Consider the following 14,226-nt stretch of genomic DNA (forward strand, 5'->3'; position numbering starts at 1 on the left):
TAGCTTTATTTAATACCCCAAACTATTGGGCAATGGAGAGAATTAAAAGTTCTTACTATTAAAAAAAAAAAATTCCTAGGCTTTAAAACAGGCTTTTCAAAACATGAGAGAATACACAATTTATAAGTGTTTCATTAAAACCTATGATTTTTGAGACAAAAGTAAGGTGCTATTTAAGTGTATTAAATATAAAATAATATACACTACTGATAAGACTGTAATGAAAGTAGAATATTAATATATTGTGGTGGCATTGTAAGCTAGAAAAATAGTGTCAATTTATTTAAAAAATATTAAGAATTCACATTCATTGACTCTGTTCCCATGCTAGGAGTGCATCCTAAGGAAAATGAAAGAAGTTATATGCACAAACGTGCAACCCAGAGGTTATTTATAATAGTGGAAAATGTAGAAAACAACCAATTTCCTATTGTTAAAAATTTAGGTTAAGTAAATTATAGTACATTAATAAGATGAATGATTACATGGCCATTAAAGTAATGATGATGATGATGATGTAGCAACATGGTGAGCAGTTATGATATACCACAATACAAAACTTATGTCCACACGGCTATATTTAAAGTGGATAACCAACAAGGACCTACTGTAGAGCACAGGGAACTCTGCTCCGTGTTAACTCTGCTCATGTAACAACCTACATGGGAAAAGAATTTGAATAAAACCAAACAACACAACAGATACAAGTATATGTATAACCGAATCACTTTGCTGTACACCTGAAAATATCACATAATCAACTCTACTTCAAAATAAAAAGTTAAAAAAAACTTACACATATGTATAGAAAAGAAATGTAGGGAAAAGTGAAGGCTTTAGGACTTTGATTTATTGTTGTCACGATGTTTTACAAAAGAACAAAAAAATTCAGTTTGCAAGGGTGCAACTTTGATCCATAAGCCTTGGCTAACTAAAGCATCCACAGTTATTTTCATTCACTAATACTACTAAGAAAAGAAATATTTATAATTCGATTAAGAGACAACATTCTAGCATTATTAAAGGGGGTTAGAAACTGATGCAAATAAAAATCTTTCATCCAAGCCAACCCTTAAAGGAACTGTATAGCTGGAATGTACAGGAGGAAATGGCAAACCACTCCAGTATTCTTGCCTGGAGAATCCCATGGATGGAGGAGCCTGGTGGGCTACAGTCCATGAGGTTTCAAAAAGTTGGACACAACTGAAGCGACTTAGCATGCATGCAAGTACACAAATGTAGCTGGAATAACAGATTTCTAGGAATCTGACATTACATAGTATCACTCAGACTTTTGCTAAAATCAGCTCTGGAAAATGTGTGACCTTGAAAAAGAATTATTAAGAATAACATAAGTTTAATGCATCCATCTCGCCTCCTAAATTTTTGAGGGTGCTACCACAACTTATTGCGTGTCTTCCTAATGCAAAGTGTTGTGCCACATACACAGAACATGCTTAATAAATGGTTGTGAAATAATGAAGAAGAAACTGATGTTGCAGAAGGAGAGGTTTTTCTCTTTTTTAGGGCTTAATTCAATATCTAATTTTACTGGAGACCTAATCCTGTAGTTGGGGCTGCAAATGAGTGGGAATTGTGCCTATTTCTTTCTTGACTCTAAGGACTACTCGGGCTTCCCAGGTGGTGCAGTAAAGAATTTGCCTGCCAATGCAGGAGATGTGGGTTCGATCCCTGGGTTGGGAAGATCCCCTGGAGGAGGGCATAGCAACCCACTCCAGTATTCTTGCCTGGAGAATTCCATGGACAGAGGGGCCTGGCAGGGTACAGTCATGGAATTGCAAAGAGTAGGACATGACTGAGCACGCATGCATGCACACGAGGACTACTCAGGGAACATGTGCATCCCAGAAATGACCACGTGTGGATTTGCAACTAGTGAACAACATTACTATTGAATGGTTTAGCCATCCTGAGAGCTATTTCCTTCCTTAGTGCAACAGCTTCAGAGTCCAGCATGAGCAGGGCCACATCAGAGTCCAGTGATTGAAGAGCATGAGTTACTGAATCAGGCAGATCTGGTTGATATCCCAGGCTCACCTCCTAGCAACTACAGGATATTGAACATGTGAGTTTCTCCAAACCTCAACATCCTCACCTTTAAAATGGTGATCATGATTCCCACCTCACTGGGTTGATGTAATGCGGAAATTGGTTCACAGAAAAAGTTCTTTGCATGGTGTTTAGTGAACAGTCAATATCTGCTAAGTGATGGGTGCTTATTATTATTACTACTGAAACTTCTCAAAATTCCCTAGAGAAACGAGATACAATTAGGTCAGTGTACTAACGCCACAGCTAGGGGTCAGGAAGCAGAAACAACACAGCCCCGAGGCCAAGCCTTTGCCCCCTCCAGTGATGGGTAACATTCCCCTCACCTGCCAAGGCCACAGTGAATGCAGCTGGCTTCCCCTCTCACCCAGATTAGTGCCGATGCCAACAGACAGTTCTGTGATAAGGACCGTTTACAACAGACACTTGAAAGGCAGGAAGACGCTGGCCCTGGAGACAAAGGCCAGCCTGGAGAGGATTAAAGAACGTGCCTGGGACTGAGAGTGTCCAGTGTCACCTCCCCCTACTCCAGCCGCAAGGGAGTGTTGGGAAAAAAGAAAAGATGGTGTGTGCAGGCAGCCCCGTCCCTCACGGATTGGAGAGGAAAGATGACTTCGTCTCTTAAAAGGGTTGTTCAGTGTCTTCCATTCAACCAGAAGGGACATATCTTCTATCTGAAAGTGTCTCTCCTATGACTCATGTTTGAAGACTTCGGGGTCCTGAATGCACTCTGACAATTTATAGCAGGTGTGAGATGCACCATCCAAAGGAGGGAGACCCAGAATTGCCTCCACAACAATCAATAAGAAGCATAACTGGGCTTCCCTGGTGGCTCAGTGGTAAAGAATTCACCTGCCAATGCAGGAGACACGGGTTCAATCCCTAGTTCTGGAAGATCCCATATGCCTTGGAGCAACTGAGCCCATGTGCCACAACTACCGAGCCTGTGCTCTAGCACCTGGGAGCCGCCACTACCGAGCCCATGTGCTGCAACTACTGAAGCCTGCTTACCCTAAGCCTGTGCTCAGCAACAAGAGAAGCCACCACAATGAGAAGCTGGTGCAGTGCAAGTAGAAAGTAGCCCCTGCTCGCTGCAACTAGAGAAAAGCCTTCATAGCAATGAAGACCCAGTTTCAGTTCAGTTTCAGTTCAGTCACTCAGTCGTGTCTGTCCGACTCTCTGCGACCCCATGAATCGCAGCACGCCAGGCCTCCCTGTCCATCACCAACTCCCGGAGTTCACTCAGACTCACTCCCATCGAGTCGGTGATGCCATCCAGCCATCTCCTCCTCTGTCGTCCCCTTCTCCTCCTGCCCCCAATCCCTCCCAGCATCAGAGTCTTTTCCAATAAGGCAACTCTTCGCATGAGGTGGCCAAAGTACTGGAGTTTCAGCTTAAGCATCATTCCTTCCAAAGAACACCCAGGACTGATCTCCTTTAGGATGGACTGGTTGGATCTCCTTGCAGTCCAAGGGACTCGCAAGAGTCTTCTCCAACACCACAGTTCAAAAGCATCAATTCTTTGGCACTCAGCTTTCTTCACCGTCCAACTCTCAGCTTAGCCAAAAATAAATAAATAGGGGTCTTCCTGACCTGGGGATCAAACCCGCATCTCTTAGGTCCTCTGCATTGGCAGGTGGGTTCTTTACCACTAGCGCCACCTGGGAAGCCCAAATAAATAAATAAAATCATAAAAAAAAAAAAAAAGAAGCAGCAGCACTAATATTCACTGAGCAGCTATGATGGCCAGCTAAGACTTTATGGGTACTCAATGAGTCACCACTGCCTTCTTCAAGGGCTGAATTGCATTATCCTCACAACACACCCAGAAAAAATGAGGTTAGGTTCATTAACTTGTCACGGCCGTCCTGCTGAAGTGCCCAGAGCTGAGACTGGAAAGCAGATCTGTTCTCACCACAATGCTTTCCTGACTCAACAGGAAACATGTATTAAGAAAGCGAGTTGCTAAACTCCAACAGGAATGCAGGAGACAAAGCAAGTAGCTGTGTCTTTATCAAAGAATGCTCATCAAATGTGAACTCTACACATAAAGAACCCTAAATAAGAGGTTTGGCCTAGAGAAAGTACATTTCTGTCTCACAGTCTAAAGCTGTCCTGTGTTTAGAGCAGTGGTTCTCAACTGGGTACAATTTTTCTCCCATTGGGCAACGTCAGGAGACATTTCTGGTTGTCATACTACCGGCATCGAATGGGTAGAAGCCAGGGACCCTGCTAAACATCCTGGGATGCACAGGACAGACCCTCACTTCAAAGAATTATCCAGCTCAAAATGTCAATAGCACTGAAGATGGTTTAGAGGGTACAGGTCCTTGTTTCTCTTCTCTTCCTGGTTGTGAGTCAAATATATCACTCCCAAAATAGGCCAAGATAAAAACCAACTTAAGTGTGCCTCTTGTGTGTACAGGAAATAAGGCTAATTTCAAACCTCACTCCCCTCTTCTCTTCATCATTTGCTCATTTTATTTGATTTTATATTCAATGTAATCAAAACCTCTGATACTAAATCATTTCTAACTTTTAGAACCCTCACAGGCATACTATTATAAGAATCAAGAGGGGATGTTTTAAACAGGTATGCTCAATTAATTAATCAGTAGGTATGGAAGGAGTTAGGAGATAAAAGAAGGACAAAGAAGGATTTATGTGGCAATAAAACTCAACTCTGCTCACCAGCCCTCTGGTGGGAGAAGTCACATGTGTTCTCAGCTCCACTGGTTTCATTTCTGCCACTACCAGCCTTCTTGATGGTTTGAGGAAGGGGGTGTTTGCCTCCTGAGAATGTGATGAAGAAATCAGTGCTACCTCTGACTGGATGAAGATGGAGGTCAGAATCTCAGACAAGATGAGTATCAGGAGGGCAGAGGACTTGGGTTCAGGGCAATAAAACAGATGACACACACACAAACTAGCCTGTAACTTCTCAAAACCCTCCGTAAACTGGAATCTGTAATGACTCTGTGATGGTTAATTTTATGTGACTGGGCCATGGGGTGGCCAGATAGTTGATTAAACATTATTCCGGGTGTGTCTAGGAGGGTGTTTCTGGATGAGATTAACATTTGAATCAGTAGACTGAGTCAAGCAAGTTGCTCTCCCTAATGTGGGTGGTCCCCATCCAGTCAGCTGAAAACCCAAGTAGAAAAAAAGGCTGCTTTAGGGGGAATTCATTCTCTATGCCTGCTTTTGAGTTGGGATATCTGTGTTTTCCTGCCTTTGCACTTGGGCTTGAACTAGAATTTATACCATCAGCTCTTCTGGGTCTCCAGCTAGCTGACTACAGATCCTTGGCTTTCTCAGCCTCCAAAATTGTGTAAGCCATTCTTTGCAATATCTATCTATCTCTTTACTATCTCTCTCTATTATCTCTCCATCTCTCTCTAGATAGATGGATCTATAGATAGATATACAGATATATCACCTACTGGAGACCAATATCTCCTATTGATCCTGTTTCTCTGGATAACATCAACTAACTCAGAGTCTATAGACCACAATGACCACAGTTGTAAAAAACTATCCTTAACTAAGTAGTCTGTGTCAAGCATTGTGATAAGAGCCTGTTCCATTTTGCAGCAACTTGAGGAGGTAGATCCCATGACCTCCCTTTAAAGATAAAGAGGCAGGCTTGGGGAGATAAAGGACCTTAGAGAAGCTGCAGCCTTCAGGGCAGGCTACGACGTTCAACCTGATTATGACATGTCCAGGTCCCACTGATGCCACAAGTGCTAAGAAGACACATGAGGGCCCAGAGCCCCGTGCGAAGACCTTTAGGTAATCCTTTACACCCAGGTGGGGTAGGAAGGCCTTGATTTCGTCTTCTATCCTTTCAGCCCTCAATTTTATTGTTTCAGTTAGAATGTGAAGGAATCTGGATACTGTAAGGGGAGTCTTTTTGGAGCAGACTTTGCTGTCATGATCAGCTTGGGTTGCTGCCTCTCTGTACAGAGTTTGTGGGTTCCTGAGATGAGTGACATTAGACACACACACACACACACACGCACTGAGAGGAAGAATGCACTTGTGCACAAGCTGCCCCTTTCCTTTTCCTCAGCACTAAGGGGAAAAAACACCCCACTGACACTGTATTCATCCCCTTCCTGCTCTACTACAAATGAAACTGCTAGTCTACACGATGAGGCTTACACATCTCTCAGAAATCAGCTCTGGTTCCTGTGGGTTAAGCTGAGTCTCTGAATTCCAGGGTGATAAGAACTTGGCCATTTTCGTCTGAGGTTCTCAAACTCGACTGCATCTGACTCATCTCAAGGAGCTTCTTACAATTTTTATTTTGTCTAGCCTCTCTCCAATTTCCTCTGATTCAGAGTGTCCAGAGGGAAGTCTAGAAATCTCTCTGTTTAACAAGCAGCTTGGTGATTCTCACGAAACCTGCCTGGCACAAATCCATGGGTGCCCCTACATCTTCTCCTCAGTACTTAAATAGTAGTTATTTGTCTTTCAGACAGAGAAAAGTGTGTAGACTGTGGGGGAAATTTGCTTTATAGTCTTGCTCACTTCATGAAATAAAATACCAAGAGTCCTGGATATAATATAGTGCAGTGATCCAAATACTGGCTTTTAGAGTGAGGCAGATGGGAGAGGCAAGACCCGAGCAAGCCATCCAATCCATCCAAAGCCCCAGGTCCATCATCCCAGTGTTGTTTAGTTTCTACAAGCCTATTCATGCATCAGCTACTTAATTAAGCAGACAAGCCACATTTGTTCCACCGAACATTTACTAAGATACCCGCCCCCCACCCTCCCTTGTGGGTGCAGGGCTTGGAGAGTTTCCTGTCTCATTATACTTATCTTGCTGTATTAGCATCACCTGATGACGTGTCTGCCTAATGCTTCTCCAACTTCACTGTGCTTGGAAATTCCCTGGAGAGCATGGTAAAACCCAGATTTGGGGCCCTGAGTGGAAAAAAATCTGATTCAGTAGGTTTGGAGTGGGTCTGTAAATGTGCATTTCTAATAAACTTGCAGGGCACACCCACATCACCCATCTGAGGACCCCTCTTTTAAGTATCACTACTCCTAACCCCAAGCTTCTTTGGACAAAGAGTAAATCTTTTATTATTATTTTTTAATTGATTTTCAACTGAAGGATAATTGCTTTACACTATTGTGTCGGTTTCTGCCATACATCAACATGAATCAGCCATAGGTATACATATGCCCCTTTCTCCTGAACCTCCCTATCACTTCCCACACCATCCCACCCTCTAGGTCACAAGGGGACACAAGCTACATAAAAATGAACAAATTGTGAAATTATCAATTTCACTATACAGACTCTTAGAAGGGAAGGATATTTTAGAACATTGCTTCTCAAATTTTAATGTGTCTAGGAGTCACCCTGTTTATTTAACTTCTATGCAGAGTACATCATGAGAAACGCTGGACTGGAAGAAACACAAGCTGGAATCAAGATTGCCGGGAGAAATATCAATAACCTCAGATATGCAGATGACACCACCCTTATGGCAGAAAGTGAAGAGGAACTCAAAAGCCTCTTGATGAAAGTGAAAGAGGAGAGTGAAAAAGTTGGCTTAAAGCTCAATATTCAGAAAACAAAGATCATGGCATCTGGTCCCATCACTTCATGGCAAATAGATGGGGAAACAGTGTCAGACTTTATTTTTGGGGGCTCCAAAATCACTGCAGATGGTGATTGCAGCCATGAAATTAAAAGACGCTTACTCCTTGGAAGGAAAGTTATGACCAACCTTGATAGCATATTCAAAAGCAGAGACTTTACTTTGCCAACAAAGGTTCGTCTAGTCAAGGCTATGGTTTTTCCTGTGGTCATGTATGGATGTGAGAGTTGAACTGTGAAGAAGGCTGAGCGTCGAAGAATTGCCTGGGATTTCTTTGGAAGGAATGATGCTAAAGCTGAAACTCCAGTACTTTGGCCACCTCATGCGAAGAGTTGACTCATTGGAAAAGACTCTGATGCTGGGAGGGATTGGGGGCAGGAGGAGAAGGGGACGACAGGGGATGAGATGGCTGGATGGCATCACTGACTCGATGGACGTGAGTCTCAGTGAACTCCAGGAGTTGGTGATGGACAGGGAGGCCTGGCGTGCTGCGATTCATGGGGTTGCAAAGAGTCGGACACGACTAAGCGACTGATCTGATCTGAGGAGTCACCAGGGTATCTTGTTAAAATGCAGATCAAGCATGTCTAACACGTTCTCAGGTGATACCAGTGCTACAGGTCTGTGTCCTCTACTTTGAGTAGCAAGGCTGTTGAGGTTCTTCATCTAGAGCAGCACCATCCAAAGGAGCTTCTGCAATGATGGAAATGTTCTTTGTCGTTCAGTTTCTCAGTTATGTCGGACTCTTTGCAACCCCATGGACTGCGGCACACCCGTCCTTGCAGCACTTCCCTGTCCTTCACTATCTCTTGGAGTTTGCGCAAACTCAAGTCCATTGAGTTGGTGATGTCATCCAACCACCTCTTCTTCCGTCATCCCGTTCTCCTCCTTGCCCAGCATCAAGGTCTTTTCCAGTGAGTTAGCTCTTCACATCAGGTGGCCAAAAATATTGGAGCTTCAGTTTCAGCATCAGTCCTTCCAATGAATATTCAGGGTTTATTTCCTTTAGAATTGACTGGTTTGATCTCCTTGCTGTCCAAGGGACTCTCAAGAGTCTTCTCCAGCACCACAGGTTTATCAAGTATGGCAGCCATTAACCACATGTGGCTATTCTGAGCACTTGACATGTAGCTAGTGTCTCCATAAAATTAATTTTAATTCATTTAAATTTACTTTCTTTTTCTTTCTTTTAAGGACTCTGAAAATATATACTTTAATTTAAAAAATTTTTTGGCCATGAGGCATGTAGGATCTTCCCCAAACAGGTATTGAACCCTCACTCCCTGCATTGAAAGTACAGTCTTAACCACTGGACTACCAGGGAAGTCCCAACTCATTTAAATTTAAATGGTCACATGTACCTAGTGGCTACTAAACTAGACGGCTGTTGTGTGGCATTAGAAACAGAGACTGAGCGATTTAATATAAAGGGGCTTTCAGAAAGAAGAAACCTAAAAAGCAAGGTGAAGTCACAATACTTTTCCCCATATCATAAATTTTATTCTGACTGCCACCCTCTCCCCTTTCTGCTGTCTGAAGGGAGGGCTCAAGGCTCCCCTCTGTTCTCTATCATGTTCCCAGTCTCTCTCTAAACAAAACAGTAATTAGGAAAGGCTTTATAAATGCTCTAAAGTATAGAAGATTATCTTGTTTACATAAACTCTTTCAAGTTGGCAAAACCAAGCAAGAAGTCTTAGGAGAAATAGTTCCTTTGTGATGGGCCCTTTCACCCTGGGGTATGTCTAGCAGGATTCTGAAGAGAGGCTCCAAGGTTACTTCTCTGCTGTGGGTTTTGGCCCTTTGGCCTGGAACATATGGGCAAATGCAAACAGTCCAGGCATTCTAGAAAAGTTCAAAAGGAAAGACAGCTCAGTTCATGTTGAGTTCCCTCAAAGGAGAAAACGCTGAGGGTGGGTAAAGGGTAGGGTTTCATTTAGTCTGAACTGGACTTGTTGGCTCTGGGCATGTTACAGTCTACATTACAGTTAACGAGGTTTGAGGATCTTCCTTGGGCTGGTGAGTATGAATTTCCATTGAGGAAAAAGTTATGAGACTTGGATGTCTTAATGATAACAGATAATTTCTCTGGGTTGGCAGAGCTACAAAGCATGTTGCTACGAAACTGTGTGGATGGGGCTATTTCTTTTGTGTACACAGTTTCCCCTTAAAGAATCCATTTGGCATGAGTTGCAATCCTGCTCCGGGACCCTTGTGATTAATTGCTTGAACTGGCTGGTGGCCATAAGCAGAATCTTGCAATTTACCAAGTTCTACACAGAATTATGAAACTGAAGGTTTAATGGGATTTCAGGTAATAGAGCCCAGATGTCTGAGACCATGAAGTTTGAAATTATATGGCTTACAAGGCTGTAGGGCTGCAACCTTATTTATTTCTTGCTTAGGAAATTTCCCTGTTTCCATCTTTATTCCATCTTTGACCAGTCAAACACTAGAGCCCTCATCTTGACATACTTCATCTAGAGAAGTCATTTACACACACCCACCTGTAACCAGCAGCCTGAAAATATGTGAACACCCCACCTTCCTGTCCAGGCTCTTGGGATTATGTTTCACCCAAGGACATCATAATTAACAGCCTTATCTCCACCCTGCCACTATGCAGAGCTTGACTACCAAATTGCTTTCATGCATTTAATCGTATTTTATTCTGTCAGGGCCCAGGAGAAGTGGGTCCAGAACATGTATTATCTCCCTTTGGGTGAGGAAACCAAGGTCCACAGAAGAGAAGAGATGATCGTAGTTAACATTTGTGGAACACTTACCTGCCAAGAAGTACTGTTCTCATAGGTTTCTGAACATCATTTCCTTTAAACCTTTTAACACCTTTGAGATGATGTGATTATCAACTCCAGTTTGCTAACTTTGATAACGCCATTATCAATCCAGAAAACTAAGGCACAGTGGTCGGGTCGCACTGATGACAATGGATGGAGCCAGGATGGAAGCTGGTACCCTAGACTCTTGGTTATAATGTACTGCCTCCTCCCTAAGGAAATATCATTAGCATCACAGATAAGCTCTGGAGTCTGCTGGTTCTTACGCGGCATTCACTCTATATCATTTCCAAGATGAAAGACAAATCACCAGCACATTTTTCTAAAAGAGAAGCCCCCTGGACCCTGATTCCCCAGTCTCCTCCAGAGCAATGCCACCTCCTGAGTGTTCTGAGGAGAGCAAGGGGATTCTATCTAATGGCACCAATTCAAGAAGAACACTTGGCCCAATATTCCAGGCCCTTTACAATGACACTTTAGCCCATTCTTCCAGACGTATCCACCCTGAATTCCAGGCATAGTAACTGATGGAATTTGTCCCATCCTGCCCTTCCTTTGTTTACATGGTCCTTCCTTCCTCATCCTCCTGCCCCGATTCCCCTGTTCCTATTGGGCCATCTCACAGGCCACTTCAACATGGCCTTATATATTCTCATAAATCATCTCTCTCCCTGTTCAGAACCTCTGCAAGATTTTGTTGAATGAATGAACAAAAGAAATGAACATCCATTTTTGGATTGCTGTACCAGGCACTATGCAAGACACCAGAGACATAAAGATGAATAATCCTTGTCATTGCCCTCAGGAAGCTTCCAGTCTATGGAGAGATCTGTACACAGGAAAACCACTATCATATAACATCCTGGATAATATTACAGAAGGAAGGGTGCTCATTACTGTTAACAGATATGGCTGGGAATTCTGCCCAAGATTCATCCACCCTCCTGCTTAGGGAAACTTCACATGTGAAGGGCTTGTATTTTATGCATCTTTGTTTTGCCCTGAGCACTCAGCAGTCTCTAAACTAAGTAGCTATGTGACGGTGGTCTAGTGGTTTTCCCTATTTTCTTCAATTTAAGTCTGAATTTGGCAATAAGGAGTTCATGATCTGAGATATCCAGATGACACCACTCTTATGGCAGAAAGTGAGGAAGAACTAAAGAGCCTCTTGATGAAAGTGAAAAAGGAGAGTGAAAAAGTTGGCTTAAAGCTCAACATTCAGAAAACGAAGATCATGGCATTTGGTTCAATCACTTCATGGGAAATAGATGGGGAAACAGTGGAAACAGTGTCAGACTTTATTTTGGGGGGCTCCAAAATCACTGCAGATGGTGACTGCAGCCATGAAATTAAAAGACGCTTACTCCTTGGAAGGAAAGTTATGACCAACCTACATAGCATATTCAAAAGCAGAGACATTACTTTGCCAACAAAGGTCCATCTAGTCAAAGCTATGATTTTTCCAGTAGTCACATATGGATGTAAGAGTTGGACTATAAAGAAAGCTGAGTGCTGAAGAATTGATGTTTTTGAACTGTGGTATTGGAGAAGACTCTTGAGAGTCCCTTGGACTGCAAGGAGATCAAACCAGTCCATCCTAAAGGAGATCAGTCCTGGATGTTCATTGGAAGGACTGATGCTGAGGCTGAAACTCCAATACTTTGGCCACCTGATGCATAGAACTGACTCATTTGAAAAGACCCTGATGGTGGAAAAGATTTAAGGCAGGAGGAGAAGGGGATGACAGAGGATGAGGTGGTTGGATGGCATCACTGACTCTATGGTGATGAGCTCCGGGAGTAAGTTCCCGAGAGTTCGCGATGGACAGGGAAGCCTGGTGTGCTGCAGTGGCAAAGAGTTGGACACAAGTGAGAGACTGAACTGAAGTTATGTGACAGTGACACCTAATGAAAGACTGTCATCGAAGTGATGGAGTCTCTCTCATTAGGATAGGAGGGGCCTTTAAACTGCTTCCCTTCTGTCTCTTCAGTGGAAAAGCAGAAGAGGGCGGCAGGCTCTGCATAGTAACTTGCTGACTGCTATGGTAGCCCCACAAGGAGCTGACCCAGATAGGATGGGATAGAGGAAGCTTCCCATGTCTCCTTAGGGTTTCCTTGCTCCTTAGAGCAAGCAGCGGCCCAAACCATAGCTCTTGCCTGTAAGGTGCCAGGGGATGCTTGATGTACTGCCTTAAAATGATAGTTTGGGCAAGTGGTATCTGCCCCACATTCTAGGCATAGTAACTTGGAGAATTTAAGAGTTGGGAAATTGTTCTTTAAAAGTCACTCTTTCAGAGCATTAATTTTTGATTACTTATTGGTGGTGGCTTAGTCATTAAGTCGTGTCTGACTCTATGTGATCCCAAGGTCTGTAGCCTGTCAGAGCACTCTCTATGGGATTTCCCAGGCAAGAATACTGGAGTGGGTAGCCATTCCCTTCTCCAGGGGATCTTCTTGACCCAGGGATTGAACCCGGGTCTCCTGCATCACAGGCAGATTCTTTATCGATTGAGTCACTGAAACTCTGCACGAGTGAACTTTTTTATTAGTTGCTCTTCTCAACAGGACTGTGGGGAGATCCTGGGCAGGGGCCCAGCCTGTGGAAAGCTCTCTCTCTAGAGACGAGGAGTTTGGTTTGCGGGCACTGCACGTGGCACTGCATTCACGTTTGTGAAGTGCTGGAGACGGCAGTGGTGGCTGTCATTCAACATTTAGTATCTTTCTAGAACTACCCACCTGTGTTGCTCTACAATTTTAAAGAATCACTGTGGGGTAATGAACATCAGTGATTTTTCTACTCACTAGTCTTAAGACTGGTCAAGTTATTTAACCTCTCTAAGCCAAGGTTCCTTCATCTGTAAAAGGAGGGAATTCATGTGTGGTTTACAGATGGTTTTGTGAGAACTACTATATTTCATTGACTCCAAAATGCAATTTTTTTTTTTTTTAACGTATCATGGACAAGGGCTTCCCTGCTAGCTCAACTGGTAAAGAATCTGCCTGCAATGCAGGGGACTCTGGTTTGATTGCTGGGTTGGGAAGATCCCCTGGAGAAGGGACAGGCTACCCACTCCAGTATTCATAGGCTTCCCTGGTGGCTCAGACCGTAAAGAATCTGCCTGCAATGAGGGAGACCTGGGTACAATCCCTGGGTTGGGAAGATCTCCTGGAAGAGAGCATGGCAACCCACTCTAATATTCTTGCCTGGAGAATCCCATAGACCCAGAGCCTGGCAGGCTACAGACCATGGGGTCGCAAAGAGGCAGACATGACTGAGAGACTAAGCATACATTGTGGACAAAGGAAGGAGAAGAAAACACTGCTCATGGAACTATGAGATAATGCTTTTTTTGTGACCGTCCTGAACAATGCATGATATTTAGTTTCTTTGGTATTTCTTTCATTTGCTCTGAAGAACCTGGCGATTTCTGTACTTTTAGGTGTAAGCTTTATGTATGACAGGCATTCCTTTTGCATGCATCCTAGTAATAAAATCAACACACCTTCATCTACTCGTGGCATCTTCCTTTAGGCAGTGTAAAGCTCATGATTACTGCTTTGCAGAAAAATATGAAATTGAGGTCATTATCCCAATGTCAAACATTTGCCTCGCTAATGGTGTTCTAGTTCCATGACTTTCAGCATTCAGGATAAATTTTTGCTTCAATGCCAAATTATAGTGTAATATTTCTGAAGACATTTTATTTTTTTTGAAGACATTTTAAAATAGCAATTAAACTCAAC

General features: G+C 43.2%; 1 protein-coding gene across 10 annotated transcripts in view; it reads right to left on the reverse strand.

Annotated features, from left to right (window-relative positions):
• Positions 1 to 14,226, reverse strand: part of SAMD12 (sterile alpha motif domain containing 12) — a 462,238-nt gene that overhangs the window by 9,204 nt on the left and 438,808 nt on the right. For 2 of the 10 annotated variants that reach the window (XR_006544729.2, XR_006544731.2), the window contains 2 exons: positions 6,917 to 7,002; positions 4,762 to 4,863 (listed from right to left, as the gene is read on the reverse strand). The exons of 2 other annotated variants lie outside the window; for them this stretch is intronic. Coding sequence is in view for 4 of the 8 variants with exons in the window: in XM_044928340.2 (XP_044784275.1) it covers positions 4,753 to 4,863 (111 nt within the window). In the remaining 4 variants the exon portion in view is untranslated. Of the gene's footprint in view, positions 1 to 608; positions 659 to 4,752; positions 4,864 to 6,916; positions 7,003 to 14,226 lie in introns of all 10 variants that reach the window. 6 more of the 10 variants (XM_006046561.4, XR_006544732.2, XR_006544728.2 and 3 more) reach the window with 5 other exon arrangements.

Source organism: Bubalus bubalis, chromosome 15 (assembly GCF_019923935.1).
Source record: "Bubalus bubalis isolate 160015118507 breed Murrah chromosome 15, NDDB_SH_1, whole genome shotgun sequence".
Lineage (NCBI taxonomy): Eukaryota > Metazoa > Chordata > Mammalia > Artiodactyla > Bovidae > Bubalus > Bubalus bubalis.